Source organism: Phalangium opilio, unplaced genomic scaffold (assembly GCF_054372755.1).
Source record: "Phalangium opilio isolate 3A_F unplaced genomic scaffold, DU_Popi_V2 ptg000089l_1, whole genome shotgun sequence".
NCBI lineage: Eukaryota > Metazoa > Arthropoda > Arachnida > Opiliones > Phalangiidae > Phalangium > Phalangium opilio.
In genome coordinates, this window is record NW_028324194.1 from 5,556,062 (window position 1) to 5,576,294 (window position 20,233).

Genomic DNA, 20,233 nt, shown 5'->3' on the forward strand with positions numbered 1-20,233 from the left:
GGTTCTCAAAAACGCGGTGTTCCGTTACAGCAGTTCCCTAAAGAGCAGTATACAACCGAGGGATGTGAAAACCGGATGTCTTTTATGATAGTGTTGCTTGAGCTATTTGAACCTTAATAATATTAGATCAGGTATTGTTAATTAAGTCACGTTAAACTTGGTTATTTGTACCGAATTAGTATTAGGTTCGGTTAGGTTTAATTCGGTTTAGTTAGATTAGGTTAGGGATGGTTATTTTAACGCCAATAGTAATATGTCAGTTTTGATTTGATTATTTCATCCCCAATAGTATTATGCCAGTTCAAGTCAAGTCGTGTGAACATAAATTGTATTATGTAAGTGAGGTGAGGTTGGATTTGGCTAAGTTAGCCCTTTGAAGCCCAATAGCAATAGGTCAGTTGAAGTTTTTTTTAAATCGTGGTTGCTATTTCGGGAACAGCTAATGCGAGGTACACCCAAACAAGATGGGCTAGCCCATAATAAAGCCACATCGTTTACGTACTCTCGCTATCCCTACTACATTAAATATACTTCTAGTGAAATATCCCCTAATATACCGGTCAGAGGGAATAATTTTTCAATGGCTACTTGGCAAAGAGAATCATATATCGCCAACGCCCGTTACTAAATTACTAATACTACTACTACTACTACTACTACTACTACTACTACTACTACTACTACTACTACTACTACTACTACTACTACTACTACTACTACTACTACTACTACTACTACTACTACTACTACTACTACTACTACTACTACTACTACTACTACTACTACTACTACTACTACTACTACTACTACTACTACTACTACTACTACTACTACCACTACTACTCAGGTAAAACTTTTAGTCCCATCGATACCTTGTAGCTAAGAAGAAACCAAAAAATTTCCAAAGCGCGCTTCTAGAATTCTCGCCCGCTCGGACCGGTTCTACATCCATCCCATTCCTCTCTCCCTCTCTCTCTCTTAGAGCTCACTCAACAGTCAGCACAGCTCGTAGATACTTTCGTTCTCTCTCCTATCTCTGCAACCCTCTTTCATCAAACGACTATAGAGAAGGCAGTTTAGTATCAGGCTGGCATGTCATAGGTCCCGGGTTCGGATCCCGGTGGCGGTGGAGAAGAAAATAAATATTATAAATTTAAAAATCGTTCACATGAAAAATATGGACCCATCGCCACCTAGAAGTGATTTTTTGAAGCACTATTTAAAAATAGCGAACGAAACATCATCATCATCTTCTTCTTCTTCTTCTTCTTCTACACACCAGGTCAAACTAATAGCCCATCGTATATACGATGTGGCTAAAAAATATATCTCGAAAAATCGAACTTAATCTTTCAGCTGATATAAACTATAGCTTAGCCAAGAGTTTTACGTATCCAATATTTTTCCCCGTTTTCAACCGCCTAATTTCTACTCCACAAGGAGTAAAAATTAGGCCGTCTTTCGTGATTATCTGCAACAGGGCGAGAAATAGCCTAGAATATTGACGTAGCCCAAAAATAGCCATGATGTTCAAGCAGAACTATAGTTCGGTTTAAACCTGTTGTGCTTACTATTTGTGCCAGCGGATATTTAACGAAGTGCATATATTCAACCTTACTTTAATTGTAAGATTCTTTTTAATAGAATGCCACGAACTCCATTCTGGTAGAGAATTGTATTAGGCCTAGACTTGAAGTGCCCATGCTTGAATTACACTCCGTTTCACAAATCACGAGGAAAAAATTACCAAGACGGCCCCGGCCTGATTAGAAAATTATACTTCTAAGTAACCCTTTGGGAATTTTCTTAACAAGAAGTCAGATGTTACGCGATTTATCAGAGGTGCTAATTCAAATTATCTCAAACTAATTTAAATTCTAAAGTCAATTGGAGCTATTTCCTAAATGTTTCACGTGCAGATAGGTTTATAATTTGTGGAAGAATCGTTAAGATTTTCCTTTTTACCCTCTTTTTAAGAGAGTCAAGCCACTCCCATGTATAATTCTTCTAGTCTCGAGCGGCGTTACCACGGAAAAAATCTTGCATTTTAAACGCACGAGTCTCTTGGAAATGCTGACGTAAAGGAAGGAGAGAAGACACGTTCCACAAATGGCTACAGATGGGTGCTTAAAGAGGATCATTGGCTTAATTTAGTACTACATAAGCGTTAATCATAAAAGTATGCAAATAATAGCTTAAAAAATAAAATTTGTAGGGATAAATGGGACTCTATTATTCCTTAATCATATTTTTTCCATTTCTGTATAGTTCAAAAAATAAAAAAAATATAATTCTCCAATATTTCATAAAACCGACATATGAAATGAATTATTCCGGAATACTGCCACGTTTCTGCATGTCCAGTGTAAGCTTAAAATATATGTAAAAAATATAAAACTGGTGCATGTTATGCTAAACCATTAAATAAATACAGAAAACCGAAAAGATTTATGTTACTTATATCCGTTTTTAATTCGATCGAAGATTTTTCTATTATTATCGAGTCGTTATGCGATGTATCGCAATTAAAAAAATCTATTTGAGTTTCACCAAATTAGCAGTAACCAAAATTGCGATCTTCAGTTACGTTACAGACTTGGTTCCTTGTAACTCTCCATTCAAACAATTTTCTTGACAGATTCCAACTTGGATGAGCGTTAATTTCGATTTCGGATTTAAGGTTGAGGGCCTTAATGGACCCTTTATCAATGCCATCGTCGATAAGATAGGAATTAGGTAAATTTCTCGCGTAATATTGAGAGAAAAGTGTTTTGCCAGGGATAGATTTAATTTTAGAAGTAAGAATAGAGAACGGTTGGCTTTTATTTCAGTCCGACTCATAGCCCAGGATAGAGCCCCTCCCTCCAACACGTAACGAAAGTTGACCCGCGCAAAAATTACCCTGTTCTCTATTCCATGGATTAACTAACGCTAGGGATTGTTCAATAACCGGGTTTTGTATGTATTGCTATCACCAACTACATGTTTCGAATTACTCCTTGATTCCCCTCTTCATTCCCCCAATTTACTGGACCAAAACGGATGTAGACATAGCGCCATCTCTGGGCAAAAAAATAGTTTTTGCGGATTTTAAAGATGTTGGTTCCCAATTTAGGCGGGATTTTAATTTTGACGTCATAGGACACGTGACATTTGGTCCAATTTTCTTATAACTTCCTGTTAGGGATAGTAGTTGCTGTTAGGGGGCGTTTGGAACATGTATACTTTATCTTTTAGGGGGAACGAACAAAATCCCTAGCGTTTGTTAATCCATATCTATTCCTACTTTAAAATTTCATGAATCCCTGTTTTGCATTATTTCCAATTCTGAATTGGGCTTTTGATTGAAAAAATCTATTTTGTGACCCTACTTTGAGAATAACATGGAAAAAATAAGAGAGGAAGTACTTGAGATTAATGCTTTGGAATAACCCTAAGTGGAGTGAAATATGTAATCGGAAAAAGTTGGAATGGCCGTCTATTACATATGATGTTACTTTTAAATCTTCCGATTCTCTAATTTTTAACTTATTTTAAACATAGACCTACGGAGAAAGACCTTCTAGAAACGGAAGCATACGCAGACTTTGGGCGAGTTTGGAGTCCGGATAACGCCACAGGACTAATCGGCTATTTGGTTAGAAACGTAAGATCTCTCTTTGAATGTGTTAAATTTCATCCAAGTTCACTAAGGGTGCTAGGAACATTTTTAAAATGCACCAGCAACCAATTGCCCCGGAATTAGTAAACTTGTCGTCTGCTAAAGTTAAGTCTGCTGTATGTGTTATCTGCTTTTTTAGTTAGGTTGTCGTTATTGAGAGAAAAAAGCGACAATTCTCGACTTTTATATGTATCAGAAATGGGCATAATGGGATATTACATTCTTGAACGAATACGTAACGTATGTTTAAATTATATTCAACAGGAATGTGATTTCTCGATAACATACGATGAAATGCGATACGAAGCCACACCTTTTGTGGATTATACAACAATAGGTTTCCAGTTGGACTACAAGATCGTTTCTTCCGTACCAACCAATCGCTTGTCCAACACTTTTAAATTAGTGAACATCTTTGATAAAATGGTAAATACGTCTACTCAAAAGCGAAGATATACATTTATAGGAGGAAATTCCACCTTTACTTACAAAATCTATAAAATAATATTAAATAGAGGAAGAATTCCAACGCATGTGGTATTAATTAATAAATTAATAGTTCTAACCTATTTAATTAAAATGAAATGCATAATTATTCGATTACCTAGCAGCAAAAAGACCTAGCATTCCCCGTTGGGTCGCCATTTTAAAAGCTTGTCGCATGTTCAAACCCAAAAGTCATAAATTTCATCTATAGAAAAAGGCGAAAATTACCGAAATTGGTTGAAATGTACGAACCTCGTAAAATCCTGAAACAATTCAGTTTAATAGGCAAAGCGGTTTGAGCTTTGTCTGTCAGTCAGGACTTGTACTTCTATAGAATCTCGTAGTAAAGGCAGCCAGCGTTGCCCGTCAGTTCGGCACAGCGTGGGAAATAAGGCGGTGGCACAGGGCAAATGACCAGTTTAAAAATTGCCTGGACCAGTTTAAAAATTAAATCGGAGGGGGGTCAGTGGTCCACTAAGAAAATTCAAGGGTAAACAGAGTCCAGACATTAACTGAAATATTTTAATTATTCACTTCTTTAGTTTAGCAGACGACGCGCCCTGGTCAGTGGTCATGGACCAGTTTATTTATTCCAGGCCAGAGGGGTCGCTGGCCCAATGTCCAGTTTAAAAAAAATCCTTATTTCCCACCCTGCGGTTCGGCAGGAAATTTTTATTAGTTTGCGGGCCGCCATTTTAAAAGCAGGCAGCAAATCGAAACTAAAACGCCACAAGGCCCGTCTATATTACATGGGGAACCAGTTCACTCAATATTAAAGAAATCTTTTGTACCGCATGGACGTTATTCCATAAGACGTTTTTTATATTTGTGGTCGCCATTTTTAAAGATGGTGGCATGTTGGTAAAACATTTCGTAATGTCTGCTTAGTGCTTAAGAGTTACGACCCTGCAAAAATTTCAGCCTTCTAAGTAAAGTTGTTGGGCTGGGTGTTGATTATCAGTCTCTCTGTCAGTCACGACTTTGACTTATTTAGATATAGAATAGTTTTTAATCCAAAGAGTGAAACGTTTTTTACTTACTTTTAACATACATTTCCTTAACACTAAAATATCTTTAATAATTACTCTATTGGCCTTAATTAAGGAACTTAAAATAAGGATCTTGGTACTGGTAACTGTGAACACTTTTTGAAAATTGTATTCAGTCCCGACTCCCTAGCATAACCAAAGAACTTGGAGCATATATATGTTCCAAGTTCTTTGAGCATAACAGCTGACTCGGTTTCCCGCTCAATATGTAGTGGTAAGTACGGCCCTCTTACGGCTAAATTGATAACTTTACTTAAGGCGCGAAATTTGAGTATTTTTTTGGGGTCAATGATGTATTTTAAAGTTAATATTATCCGAGCCTAAGTTATTTACACCACTGTTACGTTTTATTTTTTAGTTATCATCTTAAAACTCATTCTAATTAGCCTTGAAACGTCGTGCTCACATTTGCGATTTTTACTTGGTTTTTTCCAACTCTATTTTTAAATCGAATTCCGAATCGAAACCAGAGATTTTAATATGAATTTTATAGCAAAAACCTTGATCTATCTTATGGTTAAAGTTGTTTAGTAACTCTTCCTAAAGCTTATTCCCCGATGGTATTGCATTAAGCAACACCAAAAAATGGTATCAACTTAAGTTGATTAGTCCGAGTTGGTGTGTATATTGGTCCGTATCTTTCATCTGCGTATTCCTAAAATATTCGGACCATTTTTATCGTAATTCTCAATAATCAAACTACAAATTGAGCTCTTTTAAAAGGAATTTGAGCCGCTCCAAAATTAGTTACAAAATTCTAAACAAAATCTGGTCACATTTACCAATACCAACCCTAACTAAACTCTTTCTCTTTAAAAACTACGAACCTCCATTTATTTAGGTCTGGCTGTATTTGATCATTTTCATCATGATCATTTCTCTATTGTTGTCGAAAACACGATGCTTAAAATTGAACTTCTTCGAACACTTCTTAAACTTACTCGGAATGCTGTTGAAGCAAGGTTTGAATTTAAAAACGTTTTTAAAGGTTACCTCTAAGATCAGATAATTATCATAGACAAATTATTTCAATATTATTAGGCTAGGCTTACACATTATGTTAATTTACGTGTATGAGTTCACGCAATATGCAAAAGTCGCTCTTGCTTCAGTTTTAAAATAAATAACAGATGCGTTCTAAAGTTATAAAAATTCCGTTATTTCGTCAGCACTTGTTAATCTATTCTTCTAAAGGTTATGTATTCATAGAAAACAGAGTGAAAGTGCAACTTTCCTTCGACCGAGTGATCTGGACTTTATGGATTCTCGGATTGTTCGGCATCACATCCTTCTTCTCTTCGATTCTCTTGTCCTTTCTCGCAACGCCCGGCACTCTTCTTTACTTCGACACGTTGCTGGATTTACTTAAATTTCCCAACACCGTTATTAGAATAGCGGCTGAAACACCCATACACTACAATTTTTTGGTAATCATTTAGCAGCAAGCAAATTGAACGTTCGAATGGTGAATAAGTCCGTTGAAATTAAGTTTTATCGTGGTCCTTAATCCTTTCTATGGTTGAAACCATTTAAGTTTAAGCTATCAATAGAAATTAGTTAAATTTGGTACCATTTATCTTATCTCATTATTTAGCAAAGCTATATTGTTAGCACTTAAAGTTAAGGAATTTATATTGAATACTTTTCTTCACTATTATTAAAAGTATAAACACATATACTTTTTGTATCATTTGATACGTTCGGTTTAAATAGACAATTTTTCTTTGTAAGGAGAATGTTTTAAATGCAGAATTGTTTAAAAAATTAAATTAAATTAGGATGTTTTTAAGATATCGTAAAATCGTTTTCATATTCATGATGGTTTTAAATTAACCCACGCAATGGCTGGTGGTCTCCCTACAGAGGTTACTTCAAAATGCCCGGGTGACCGCTAAGTTTTCACTATTGGGACTTGCGGAGTAGAGATAGAATAAGCCGTTGTCTAGGGGATTTTCGTTGCTTACTTTAATTTGAAAAGATAAACAGCTTGGTTTCAGGATTGCCAAAGAACATATTATTTTAATTCTAATAGAACTATCACACCTTAATAATTACCAAATGTAAACGTACGTACGCTATACCTTACAACTATACATAGTAAGGAATCTTAAGAATTCTGCTTCACAAAGAAGTATAAAAATAACCCGATTAAACGGGGGTACTTAAGTTCAGCGTCGGTCCGATTCATCTAGGTTGGGTATCATAGTTTTCGCGGGCAAATAATAATCCGTGATACGGAACCTTGTGGTTTCTTAACTGAGTCCGATCCTTCTCCGTGCGGACGTCCAAAGATAGGAATGCCTTGTTGATTATTTCATTTCCACCTGGTCCTTCCGAGCTCTTTATTTTTCGGACCTGTTCTTGTTGACCTCGTGACGTCTTCATCTACGTCAAGGGTTTTCACCGCACAGCTGTTTTACTAAATTTATACAATTGGGTATGCGTGAACTTAGAATTTGGAAGAATTTTGGTTAAACCAACATGAATATCGTGAAAGAATAAGGGCAACGGCCCATAGGATTTTGGGCGAGCTAATGTTAAAAAACTTTTGTTCGCTGCTGCGGTGTTTCTACATGCGTATTCTACGTGGCTTGGATCTCCATCGTTTTGTTGAAAAAAGAGGCAATAAATCTCAAGAATCTACGAGTTTAGGTCATTTTATGTTTCGCTCCATAATGCTAAAGATAGGCAAAATAGGCCGATTAAACCTCGGAGTAGACTGTCTTCCCCCACCTGAAATGACTTGAAAGTCGGAACATATCTAAACTCTAAATCAATAATAATTCTGGGAAAGTTTCGTTTTGTAACTGCAAAGGGACACCGAGAAAAACGTCCCAGAAATCTGGCCTAATTCGAGCTCTTTTAGACCAAACGCCTGTAGAAATGTTTAACACGCACGGCACCAATGTATTGCGGATGAAGCGAAATCAAGGGGCTGCCCAAAGAACATATATATAGCTATATAGGCTGGGTTGTATAGTCTTTGTTTTCCCCCCATTAATAGTAGGTAAAAAATAACTAAGAGTAATAATACCAACAATGTTCCCAGAAGTGATATTTAACACGTAGGCAATATTATCATTAGACTTTTTATCATGGACATACTAAATATTTTGTACGCTATAAGCATTGAATTTACATTATTTACAAGTTTAGGAATGAGTAAAATCCTTTTATTTATATATATTAAACCATATTAGGTAAGAGTTCCAAGTCAGTTGCGTTTATCTCAGATTAAGCGTGGCATTTCCACCATGATTTGGTTTTGTCAGCAACTAAGAGAAGAGCACTTGGATGTTTGTTGGAAAGCGGTACTATAAATTAACTACTACACGGGTATATACATAACATCTTGATGAATTATATATTTTAACATCACAAAAATAGCACTAATACTGTGCTTTGTCGCCACCGTTCAAGGCTAAACAAAAAACTATTTAGGTTTTTTTGTTTAGTCCATGTTGTGTTCCCCAGAATTAGTGGATCAAATATACCTAAGAGACATAATACCAATAAGATTGCTGTAGTAGATTTATTCTTAAATCTAATAATACTTTTCAATTGATTTACACAAACATGATCATAGATAAAGGCAATTACAATACAAATATGCTATTTTAAACTATGTTAGGTAGGGTTTCTAAGGCGGTAGCGTCATCGCAAACTGCACGTAACTTGGACTGGTACCAGCTGCCCTTTTCTTCGTGGCGTCGATAGCCGAGGTACCAAATTACGCTGCTAATGTGAGCACACGTGCCGAGGGTCAAGTAGCCGTCCTTGCAGGTGCAGTACCATTCTTTTATAGAGTCTACGCCTAAACCATTGGGGACGTATCGAATTAAAGCCTGATGGGTGGTTGAACTTGAAAATGGACTGGCTACCCGAACACGGATGAGGTCATCGTGCACTCGACAAAACTCAACGGTGAACGAACCAGAATTTTCAACTGTCAAAGCTACGTACGACGCAGCTCGCCTGGTTTTGAATTCACTCATAGCGATGTCTTTCACGTCTGTTTCACTTAGTACCGGAAAGTCATCTAAGTTCAATTCGTCTAGCTTATGCCATTGCGATGGCCTGCGAAAAATTCCGCTTTCAACCAATGGTTTTAGAGGGTGTTCAACCTTTTCAGACACCACCATTTTATCCACAGCTTCTTCCCAATTGCCGTTGTGGTGTAGCTCTGGATGATAAGCATTTATGAGAGCCGCGGCTAGGTGAAGCAATTCCGTTATGTATGGAATCATGTGGACGTGAATACGATTTTGGAAAATGTTGAAGATGGTTTGCAAATGTCCGTTTCTTGCTTCGACAGGCCATCTCAGGTATGTAACTTTCCGGGAACGGTTTACTTCATTTGTGCTTACTTGTTTTTCTCCTTTTCGCAAAAACGATGGCATTTGTAACGACACTCCTAGTTCCGAAAGCATGTTGTTAGAGTCACGAAAACCACGGTCGGCGAGAACTACATCATTGGCTTTAAAAAACGATTTGAGAGTCGCTCTAGTTTGTAAGGCGTGGTTTAGAATACGGGCATCATTGTTGCGTCCGTTGGAAAAGTATGGGCCAATAATGTCTATAATATAACCTGTTGTGGTGACGACGACCATTGGTTTGAATATGTGCTGACCTTTGTGAACACAGAAGGACTTGTGAAGAACAGTATAATCCTGCGATCGACCAACTCGAATGTATGTACCATCAACAATAGTTATCAGACAATCTGGTGTATTGTTGGCGAAGAGTCTAACCGCAGAGGCCGACTGATGAATGGTTATTAAGTCTTCTCGTGGAATGTGGTTGAGCCCGAAATGTTGAGGAACAAACCGATCTGTTAGCGCTGCAATGACATTATGTTCATACACGTTCTTTTATTAATTTGGAACAGTACTGACAACATCGTGTTCGATAAACCCATTCTCATCTTTGCAAGTAACAGTACTAATGCGGTCTTTGATGAACAGGTGTGGATTACCCCTATGCTGTCTTCTATTCTAGAGTGCAATGCAAGGAACTGTTCTTGAGATAGCGAGGTAAGGACTTTGCAGTCGTGGTCACATGTCACTAGGTTTTCATAGCAACGCCTCTTCGCTGTGCGAACATTCTCAGCAAGACTTTTAAGTAGGCATCCTATTTCATTGAACGTAAACAATCCCGACTCACTATTCGCGGTGAGACCTCCAATAACTTCATCGGGAAGCTCGCCGTCAACCAAATGCGTAGAACAAATTCTGCTATCTGTCTTGACAAAGATAGACGAGTTCAACCACACAGCACAATGGACACTTTCCGTAACTCTAGTGCGTGCTTTCGATCCACAAACAAAGTACTTATGGCTTCCCAGTGTGAGACACTTAATATTCACCTCAATAGACATTACCGACGGTCTAGGACCTGTCACTGGTGCTGGTTCGGGTTCGGAATCAGACTCCCCAGATGCTTCATTACTACTTGCAGATGGCGTGCTGGCCAAGCGAAATTCTTGGAACTTCCTGTACTGTGCTAAGCATTTCATGCAAGCTCTACCCTTATTTGCAACTAGAAGAAGAGCAGGTAGATGTTTGTTGATACGCTGTACAATAAAGAAATTAACTACTTGACGGGTATTTACATAACGACTTGATGAATTGGATATTTTATGATTACAGGAATAGCACTTATCCTGTGCCATGTCGCCACCGTTATCAAACTGTGGTGTTCACTAATGCTTCCCTCGTATTCGCATAAAACATATCTTTATCGAATTTCATTGTTGGGTGTGTTTTTTATATTTAAACGCCCCAAATTGGTAATCTATTAGGTCAAACGTTTCTTAATTACCAAAAAGTTTAACAGTTTTGTGTGCAATACAATCACTTTCAACAAAAATAGTCGATGAAGGTGTACTTCATTTGGATAGGTTCTAAGTGCGATAGTATTGTCTACATTGCACCAAAAAACTGTTAAGCTCTTTGATAAATAAGAAAGGGTTGTCCAAATATATTGCCCTTTTTGTGGCGTTGAATTATAAAAAACACACCCAACAATGATATGTTTTATGTGAATACGAGAGACACAACAGTCTGATAACGGTGGCGACAAAGCACAGTATTAGTGCTATTTTTGTGATGTTAAAATATATAATTCATCAAGATGTTATGTATATACCCGTGTAGTAGTTAATTTATAGTACCGCTTTCCAACAAACATCCAAGTGCTCTTCTCTTAGTTGCTGACAAAACCAAATCATGGTGGAAATGCCACGCTTAATCTGAGATAAACGCAACTGACTTGGAACTCTTACCTAATATGGTTTAATATATATAAATAAAAGGATTTTACTCATTCCTAAACTTGTAAATAATGTAAATTCAATGCTTATAGCGTACAAAATATTTAGTATGTCCATGATAAAAGGTCTAATGATAATATTGCCTACGTGTTAAATATCACTTCTGGGAACATTGTTGGTATTATTACTCTTAGTTATTTTTTACCTACTATTAATGGGGGGAAAACAAAGACTATACAACCCAGCCTATATAGCTATATATATGTTCTTTGGGCAGCCCCTTGATTTCGCTTCATCCGCAATACATTGGTGCCGTGCGTGTTAAACATTTCTACAGGCGTTTGGTCTAAATGAGCTGGAATTAGGCCAGATTTCTGGGACGTTTTTCTCGGTGTCCCTTTGCAGTTACAAAACGAAACTTTCCCAGAATTATTATTGATTTAGAGTTTAGATATGTTCCGACTTTCAAGTCATTTCAGGTGGGGGAAGACAGTCTACTCCGAGGTTTAATCGGCCTATTTTGCCTATCTTTAGCATTATGGAGCGAAACATAAAATGACCTAAACTCGTAGATTCTTGAGATTTATTGCCTCTTTTTTCAACAAAACGATGGAGATCCAAGCCACGTAGAATACGCATGTAGAAACACCGCAGCAGCGAACAAAAGTTTTTTAACATTAGCTCGCCCAAAATCCTATGGGCCGTTGCCCTTATTCTTTTGAAAATATAATAATTTGGGCGTTATATCTTTTAAAATTGCCTGAGTTGTAAAACGAAATAGAAAACCTCTTAAGTTCCTGCAATTCTAATAGTAAAATTAATTCCAAAAATATGTTTTAATAGAAGTTATATTGATTTGATAAGAAATAAGGCCTAATCAGTGTAAAATTGACCTGTGTATTTAGGACAAGACGAGCGCAGTGAAGAGGGAAATCATGAAACAAGTCACTCGACTAGGTGGACTCTACTCCTTTACCGATTTGGATCCTGACCCGGAGTTCGGTGATTTGGTCTCCGGGAAGCTAGTTATAATCATGGATGAGTACACGATTTACAGTGCCTTCGAAGTTTTCGATAAATGTGATAACCCCGATGCTCTAATACATTTCTCCAAAGAAAACGCTATTTCCATGTCGTATGCCCTTCCCATGAAGAAAAACTTCAAGAACTCCGCGTTATCAGCTAGATGGAGTGCCTTGTAATGCCCATTTTTGCTTAAATATAGGAAGCGTTTTGTAATACGATGCAAACACATTAACCGTTTTAATTAGCTTACTTGTTCAAGTTGTTCAGGATCGTGTGGCCAGGGAGTAGTAGAAAAGGAGACGTAGTAGTATCCACACTTCAAGCCTCACCTCACATAGTGGAGGAGAGCAGGGGACCACTAAAGAAAACAGAGATTGTATTGGTTCCTTCTTGACACTTTGGCTACTATTTGTAATGAATAACTTCTTTGTGCCCTATCTCCATCTTAAAAAGAGGTTATTTCAAAATGAATTCACTGGCGTGGTCAAGCATGATGGGAGAAGGAGAACGTGTAATTCGAGAGAAATCGGCGCGGTAACTGTGAAACGATTCAGTCCGGTGGGACGTTAGAAAATGGGAGTGGGTTACTCAGTCTACGTCAGACCTGGGTGAGACGAACCACTTATTATTGAATCCGAAAATTGCACCCCCCCCCCTATTTTCTAGCGTTCCACTGGACCTCAGCTGTTTCACAATTACAGCGCTGATTTATCACATAATAGCGGAAGGGATAAGAGAGACGGAGGCATTAGAGCCTGCTTTGGTAACGAGAGTCCGACCAACCTCAAGAAAACCGCGAAAACCTTGCGCAAGTACACAGCTTTTAACCAATTTACTGCAAATATAGTTCTTTAAGTTCTTCGCTGTATCAGGCGGCCTATTTGTCTGCTAGATTTTCATTCTCCAAAGGCTTAGGGTTGTCGATGTTACGTTTTTGTGTAATTATAACCTCAAGTATGTATTTTATTGAAACTAATTTTTATTTTTTAATATTAATTCAGAATAATTAGTTTTCATCTATTTATTACCTTCAAATTATCTGATTTTGGTATGTTCTCAATTCCCGTGTATCTATATTAATTGCACAGCTTGATTTCGTTTATCAGCATGAAATTCGGTCATTTTTATCTCCTTCAATGTAAAGTTGTAAACAAAACTACTTTTTATTCGTCAACCGAGACGTCACCTTCTTATCTGACGTCACAGCTAAGACAGAAGTTAGATAGCCAATCAGTGAAGGGTAGTTGATTTGAGGTTAGTAAGACTATTGTTACGAGTGTAAAGCATTATGGAGATATAAAGTGTGTCCCTTCTCTCTTATTCCCCTCTGATAATAGGCATCCTAACACATCATTCTTGGCTATAGTCAGTCAGATTATCATGAGAAAGCCGTTCGTAGTGCGCGTTTGTGGGAAATCGGGTTAAGAGATACATTTTACCAAGTTTTCCATAATTCATCATCTCTCTCTCTCGTTGAGGAAGATAAGAATTACATTTTCTAGTGTAAAAGGCGCGAACAATAGTATCCTTTTCTACTTCACCCTGGTCTTGCAAAATTAGGGAATTTGTTTGTCGTGAAGGAGAGGAGAAGTAAATGATATGTAATGTACATAAACGGCTCGGGGCGAATTGCATGCACTATGAATTAGTTTTCAAAACCCGTATCGACCGTAGTAAACCGAACTAAACCATGGGCTTGATTTCATGGCTGTCGTTTTGCTTAAATATATTGAAATTTATAGGACATCGTACTATTTCGAAGGAGGCATTGTAATCGAAGATTTTCGTCTTTCTAAACTTAAACTTCCGCACTGCATGGGGACATTTCGAAATCCGAAACTGAATGACTACGCTATTCTAACCGTTGTTAATATCTACTTTCCATTGATTATGTGGATGATAGGCCTTACCTTATCCTTCGTCGTTTGCTTCGCTGAAATTTATAAATTTGCAACGAAAAGAATGAAATAACGCTTTACGACGAAAGAAATACACCTTATTTTCCATGTAATGAACGAAAAATATCGTAAGATAATATTTAATTCAATATTTGTTCGCTGCCAAAATTAAGAAAGCCATTGAAGTGAAACTTCCATCTTTTCAGCTTCTGATGAAAATATTTTCTCAAGCTATCGGACGTCTCGTGTGAACTCCGATGAGGCTCGTTATTAAGACTAATGTTGGAATAGCTTTAGCTAATTCACTACTCTAAAGGCGTTATTAGTATGCTTAGCGAACACTCAAATCCACTAATAGTCTAAGAACATATTAGTGGCCGATTGATCTATTAGAAGCTCTACGATTTTTTGTGGTAGAACATAATTTAAATTATTAACGCCCAAGTTGATAAGCCATACACCTTAGTAATAAATTGTTGCAAATTTTTTATTGAATTAATGCCATAATATCGTTATTGAACATTCTAGATATTATTGGACCTAGACATGTGATAGCTTTTATAAAGACTTGCTTAACATTATTGATTATTGTCGTCAGGTTTATATCCTTGGAAACTCTTGTGTCTAAAACATTTTTGGTTTCATAAGGTTCTTTTATCTTAATAATATACAACAGAATTGGTTTAGTCTATTAATGCCGCGCAGTAAATTCTCTGAAGTCGTTCTGGTGGTTGTAGCGGAACGCTACTCCATTACTTTTTTAATTACGTTTGTAGGATCTCTAATGGCTCGAGTAAAAAGAGTTATTTCCCATTTAGTTGTTGCTTAAGAGCTTGCAGACAAAAAATACAGTGTTATCAGCCTCTAAGTTCGTAAAATTTATATAAACAAGAACTTTGTCTCTGACAAAGGTAGAGTGTGGTCAGTTCAGTTCCAATGTTTACATATCGTAATACCCAAATCTTGAATTATTATTTTCTAGTGTGTAAAAATTACGATTTCATTAGCATAATTGGGCACAGCCGTGTATATTCAATGCCATTTTTAAAATTTAACATAGAATAAAATAATTGTAAATTTTTAATTTATATATCAAATATTCTCCTTGTATAACTTCATTTACATTTGCTCCGTACATTAGGAAAGAAGTATAATTCTAATCTAAGATAATTTAAACTATCCTAACATAACCTAACCTTTTCAGAATATTGCAACCCGACTACTTTTATCAGAAGTGAGATGAGACTAGAAGTACTGAGCTAACCAAATTCTTCACTCGGCGAAAGTGAATATTCTTGATAACACACCAACGGTTGGCCCTCTAGTGAAGGTTTCAGAATTTCCCCTCCAAAACGTGAGAAGCTCGCGGTGGTAGACGGCCGAACTAGATTCAAGCACCCGCGTCCGTGTTTCGCAGCTTTAGGTTGAGGGGAAGGGGGTAAGAAATTTTTTTGGAACTCGACCAATTTTTTTTTCTCTAGCGTAGGCGCGAATGAAGCGTGTAAAATCCTCAAATATATTCACTAATGCCAGGATCTATAACCAATACTAGAGCCCTTCACTTCTAGTCTCATCTCACTTCTTCTTTTATGTATATTGAAGAAAACGGATACAACTTAATATATTCAGTTTAATTGTTTTTTTTTATTGTGACAAAAATATATTCAATATATTTGAATAAATCATGTGGAATTTCTTCAATATATTTGCCCAATAAAGTTCTTTCTAAATATTGGTCATCCAACATCATGATGGATTTTGATTTGCGCAGTTAGTAAAATGTCTTGGGGATTATCTTTAAAATGAATTTCATAGAAGTTCACCATTTAATATGTGCAAAACATTGAGAGTGAAGAGCGCGTAACAATTCATTGCTAAAAATTATCTCTTAGCAAACGTTAACACAAACTAATTTATGTTTTAAATACCATATAAAGCGTTCTGATAAGAGTAAGAAAAGTCCAGTTAGGACTCCGAATCCCCAGAATTTGAAGACGTTTTTGAAATCCGGCATTTCAATGTAATGGGAATTAACATATACATTCTTTTCAGGAGGCAAACCACGCATCAAATCTTTGTCCCATTTTTCAAGGCAACCAGTTTCCCTCAGAATATTAATCCTGCAAAATGGTAGTATGAATCCATGATTCAGACTTCCGCAAGTCATGATTACAAAATAAATTTAAATATTTTACAGTTGATTGAGATGTTCTTTACATGGAAATCCCTTTCGGATTCCCATCGCTATATGTTCTTCGAAGAGCGTTTCCTTGATCGCGTAATACGGAACATTCCCAAGCTTTTCGTAACTTCTTAATTGAAATTCTTTCTTTCCAACAATGTAAGCTAATTTTCCATCAAGATAGGTTCTCACGCAGAGCTGATCGCTCCAAGTACATTTCATTGCATCTTTATAGTATTGAGACCACTGAGGTGAAGACTTTGAAACAATAATAAGAATAATAGTAAGTTAAATCCAAAAATACATAATTTGCGAGTGACCCATTCTGTTATCGCGGGTGACCAATTCTGTTATCGGCGCTAACCCATTACGTCATCGCGGCTAACCCATTACGTCATCGCGGCTAACCCATTACGTCATCGCGGCCAACCCATTACGTCATCGCGGCTAACCCATTACGTCATCGCGGCTAACCCATTAAGTCATCGCGGCTAACCCATTACGTCATCGCGGCTAACCCATTACGTCATCGCGGCTAACCCATTAAGTCATCGTGGCTAACCCATTACGTCATCGCGGCTAACCCATTACGTCATCGCGGCTAACCCATTACGTCATCGCGGCTAACCCATTACGTCATCGCGGCTAACCCATTACGTCATCGCGGCTAACCCATTAAGTCATCGCGGCTAACCCATTACGTCATCGCGGCTAACCCATTACGTCATCGCGGCTAACCCATTAAGTCATCGTGGCTAACCCATTACGTTATTGCGGTTAACCCATTATGCTATTGTTTGGAACCCATCTTACGAAATAGTTGAGATAATCGCAAAGAAAGTTGCAGTAAAGTAATCCTATTTTCATTTCTTTATTGTCCAATCGTTTGGCTAGTTCTTCTAAATTATTGATGCTATTCAAAGAATCGGTCGTTGAACTCGTCAATTGGCAACTATAGATGACACCCATAAGTGTGCCGAAGAGAAGGACCAGAGCCGATATACTCGCCTTTGTAATCTTATTTACATCAGTGGGCATTCTCGTGCCTACAGCTTTTATAAAAAAAAATTTCAAAGATATTTAAAAATTTTAGCATGGACAATTTCAACATAAAATCTATCTTAATTTTCTCAAAATCACGCAACTATTCAAACCTTCAAGAAAATTTAACAAATTCTTACTTGACGCTCTTCCTATTAGCAACTTCATCACCACGAAAACACCAGTAATGCATATTATACCAATCCAAACCTGTGAGGAAAAAAACCCCAACATAAAAACAATTGATTGATTGGTTATTTAGTAAGCTCAGCTTCGAAATTTAACCCGAAAAATGTGTAAAATTAATTTGGAACAGGCGATTTTAAAACTGACGATAGGAGTCGAGTACTCGATAAGACATTTTCTGAGACTCTAAAATGATTCGCGTATTAAAAGTAGGCTCGATAAGTACTCGAACCCGCTTTGGAAGGCCTATAACTCTGTAAATGGGATGTAGTAGTTATCAAAACTACTAGAAAGTCACTGTTATTGGTTAGAAGACGAAAGTTAGTTCTGATTGAGTAGTCTAACCCATATTGGCATTGTTTTTTAGTAAGATCGAAGCTGCTAGGTGGTTCAACAGTGGAAGTATAAGTAATAAAAATTATGAGAGCGATAAATTAATAGAAAGTGTGGAAATACAAGAAAATAAAACTCCCAATTTTTCAATAAATACTCGAAAAAGTTTACCAATAGACCATTTCGATGTAACTAAGAGGGTATTAGAAGGGGGTAAAACTCTGCCTTCCGTCTTGCTTTTTGGCACCTGCACTAAAGTCTCATTGTATCATGAGAGTGCGCACAGACGGGAATGTACCGATACTAATGGTTGCCTACCACTTTTTCACGTCGGAAAGGTTTATTACTCGATACTCGATTCGAGTACTCTAGACTGGGCTCGATACCCGATAACACATATTTTCTATACTCTACAAACCAAAAATCAAGGGTCCCGCGCAGCCCTAATTTCACCATTTGACATAAAAGTGTAAAACATTTTATAATCGCCCATGTGTTTTTGACAAAATTATCGTGTGATAACTTACGTTTGTTTGAAATGGTTGTAGAAAAAACAAATTATCATTCGTTTTCATTCGAGAAGGCTTGACCATGAACGACGCCTTATCTATGAAGTGAGGGTAAGTGAAGTCGATAACGTCCATTCGATCTTTCGCGATAGTCAAACAAGCAAGGGCTATGTCTACCTCCTATTAAGAAGGGTAATTTTTTTAATTAGAAAGGAAATTAAGTTAAGGAACACTTAGTAATAATAGAACTTCAGTTGTATTAAAGGGTCCTTAAGATCTTGCACATAAGAGAATATTTAACAAACTTTTAATTGCAATGCACCAACTGCTCCAGTCCAAGTGTTGTTTTTTAAATGAGATCCAAAATGGTGCTCCGAAATTAATCTCAGCTCATACCTGGAGTAAAATTATCTTTATGACAAGTTCTGTTTAAAAATTGTAATTAAAAATAATAAATACTTACGTGAAACCTAATATGGATGACAAAGCTTTCAAAATGTTAAATTCATATCCATTGATTTCCCCACTGGCATAATTTACATGTAGAAGAAATGACTGAAAAAAAGAAGAAAAAACATAATAATAATTACTTGGCATAATTAAGTTTGCATTTGTCTTGCTTTTAAATCCAATTAATTCAATACTAAAATTTTGGTTGTCATTTGATCATTGATTCAAAACACTGCAATCTTACATCTACTACACCAATTATGAAATTATTTCCTCTGCAACTTGAATTACTAAAGTTGCGTAGGTCCATTACAAGACGAAGTCTTATCAGAGGAGGTACCGCTCCCTTAGAATATCTGGAATTGGATGCTGAACTAATAGCAAATAGATCGAGCTGTGAACTTTGGATTATCGAATAACGGCGCGCTATTGTCAACAAAAAATTCGATTCTACCTTTTACTTTCAAAGAAGTGTTGACTTACAAAACGAAACTATACAATGGAGGAGTTTATACGCAATTATTAGCGTCAATAAAGCCGCGTTTACACGAGACACTTTGGAACCGTTTTCAACCGTTTTGGAAAGGCCTAACACTTTTTAAAAAATTATATTTGCATTTTCTCGTGAAACATCTCTGATTTTATCAGCTTAATATTATTTTTTGTACATTCCATTACGGTTTAAAACGGTTTCAAAGTGTCTCGTGTAAACGCGGCTTAAGACGGGTAGATTCTCCGTTCCTCCTCCCTACAGTAGTTGCGCTATCTTGGTTTTCCCTCTCCGAGTGATTTAACGACACGGAGAGGTATTACACTGGATGTGTTGTCTGTGTGTGCGTGTCTATCACTGCGTTCTCAATATCTGGACCACGTTCGCAGTTCACAGAAAGCAATATTGGCTTCTAATACATTTTAATCGGCTAGGGTTACGAGAAACGTCTAGCGCTATTTCTCATCCCTCATCGGGAATTGGTCAAGTTATAAACCATAAATTTTAAAAATTGTTAAAAAGGCATACGCTAGAATTCAAACGTCAAAAATAGCGATGTTTAAAATGATTTTAGGAATAGCGTTTCTTAAAACAATTTAACTAGTATTAAGGTAAATTACTGACGATTAAAATAATGTAAATTATATTTCC

At 36.9% G+C, this 20,233-nt stretch overlaps 2 protein-coding genes and 1 long non-coding RNA gene across 9 annotated transcripts in view; 1 reads left to right on the plus strand and 2 right to left on the minus strand.

Moving 5' to 3' along the window:
• Positions 1-20,233, minus strand: part of LOC149647162 (uncharacterized) — a 319,264-nt gene that overhangs the window by 76,293 nt on the left and 222,738 nt on the right. The window lies entirely within an intron of this gene.
• LOC149647171 (uncharacterized) lies at positions 1,957-16,117 on the plus strand. Of its 7 annotated transcripts, XM_089850023.1 has the most exons (8): positions 1,957-2,179; positions 2,269-2,365; positions 2,639-2,736; positions 3,544-3,646; positions 3,926-4,087; positions 12,373-12,665; positions 14,236-14,519; positions 14,598-16,117. In XM_089850023.1, the coding sequence occupies exons 2-7, from the start codon at positions 2,324-2,326 to the stop codon at positions 14,462-14,464; spliced, it is 927 nt and encodes a 308-aa protein (XP_089706149.1). In that variant the 5' UTR covers positions 1,957-2,179; positions 2,269-2,323; the 3' UTR covers positions 14,465-14,519; positions 14,598-16,117. The 7 variants fall into 7 exon arrangements, with proteins under 7 accessions (XP_089706149.1, XP_089706146.1, XP_089706148.1 ...); XM_089850020.1 differs by having other exon boundaries at positions 1,957-2,365; XM_089850022.1 differs by having other exon boundaries at positions 1,957-2,365; positions 14,236-14,500.
• Positions 16,042-19,273, minus strand: LOC149647172 (glutamate receptor ionotropic, delta-2-like). The gene is made up of 7 exons (XM_089850019.1): positions 19,106-19,273; positions 18,948-19,038; positions 18,661-18,822; positions 17,755-17,824; positions 17,387-17,625; positions 16,587-16,831; positions 16,042-16,511 (listed from the first exon to the last, which is right to left on the minus strand). Exons 1-7 carry the CDS (start codon positions 19,237-19,239, stop codon positions 16,280-16,282), a joined length of 1,173 nt encoding a protein of 390 aa, XP_089706145.1. The 5' UTR covers positions 19,240-19,273; the 3' UTR covers positions 16,042-16,279.

Bases quoted from the DNA above. Each gene is read 5' to 3' on its own strand.
- LOC149647171 (XM_089850021.1), top strand. From the start codon at position 2,222: ATGGGACTCTATTATTCCTTAATCATATTTTTTCCATTTCTGTATAGT. The intron at 2,737-3,543 runs GTAAATTTCTCG...TTTTAAACATAG, and splicing joins GTCGATAAGATAGGAATTAG to ACCTACGGAGAAAGACCTTC. The intron at 12,666-14,235 runs GTAATGCCCATT...TGAAATTTATAG, and splicing joins TCAGCTAGATGGAGTGCCTT to GACATCGTACTATTTCGAAG.
- LOC149647172 (XM_089850019.1), bottom strand. From the start codon at position 19,239: ATGCCAAGTAATTATTATTATGTTTTTTCTTCTTTTTTTCAGTCATTT. The intron at 17,825-18,660 runs GTAAGTTATCAC...TTTTCCTCACAG, and splicing joins TACAACCATTTCAAACAAAC to GTTTGGATTGGTATAATATG. The intron at 16,512-16,586 runs GTAAAATATTTA...ACCATTTTGCAG, and splicing joins AAAGAACATCTCAATCAACT to GATTAATATTCTGAGGGAAA.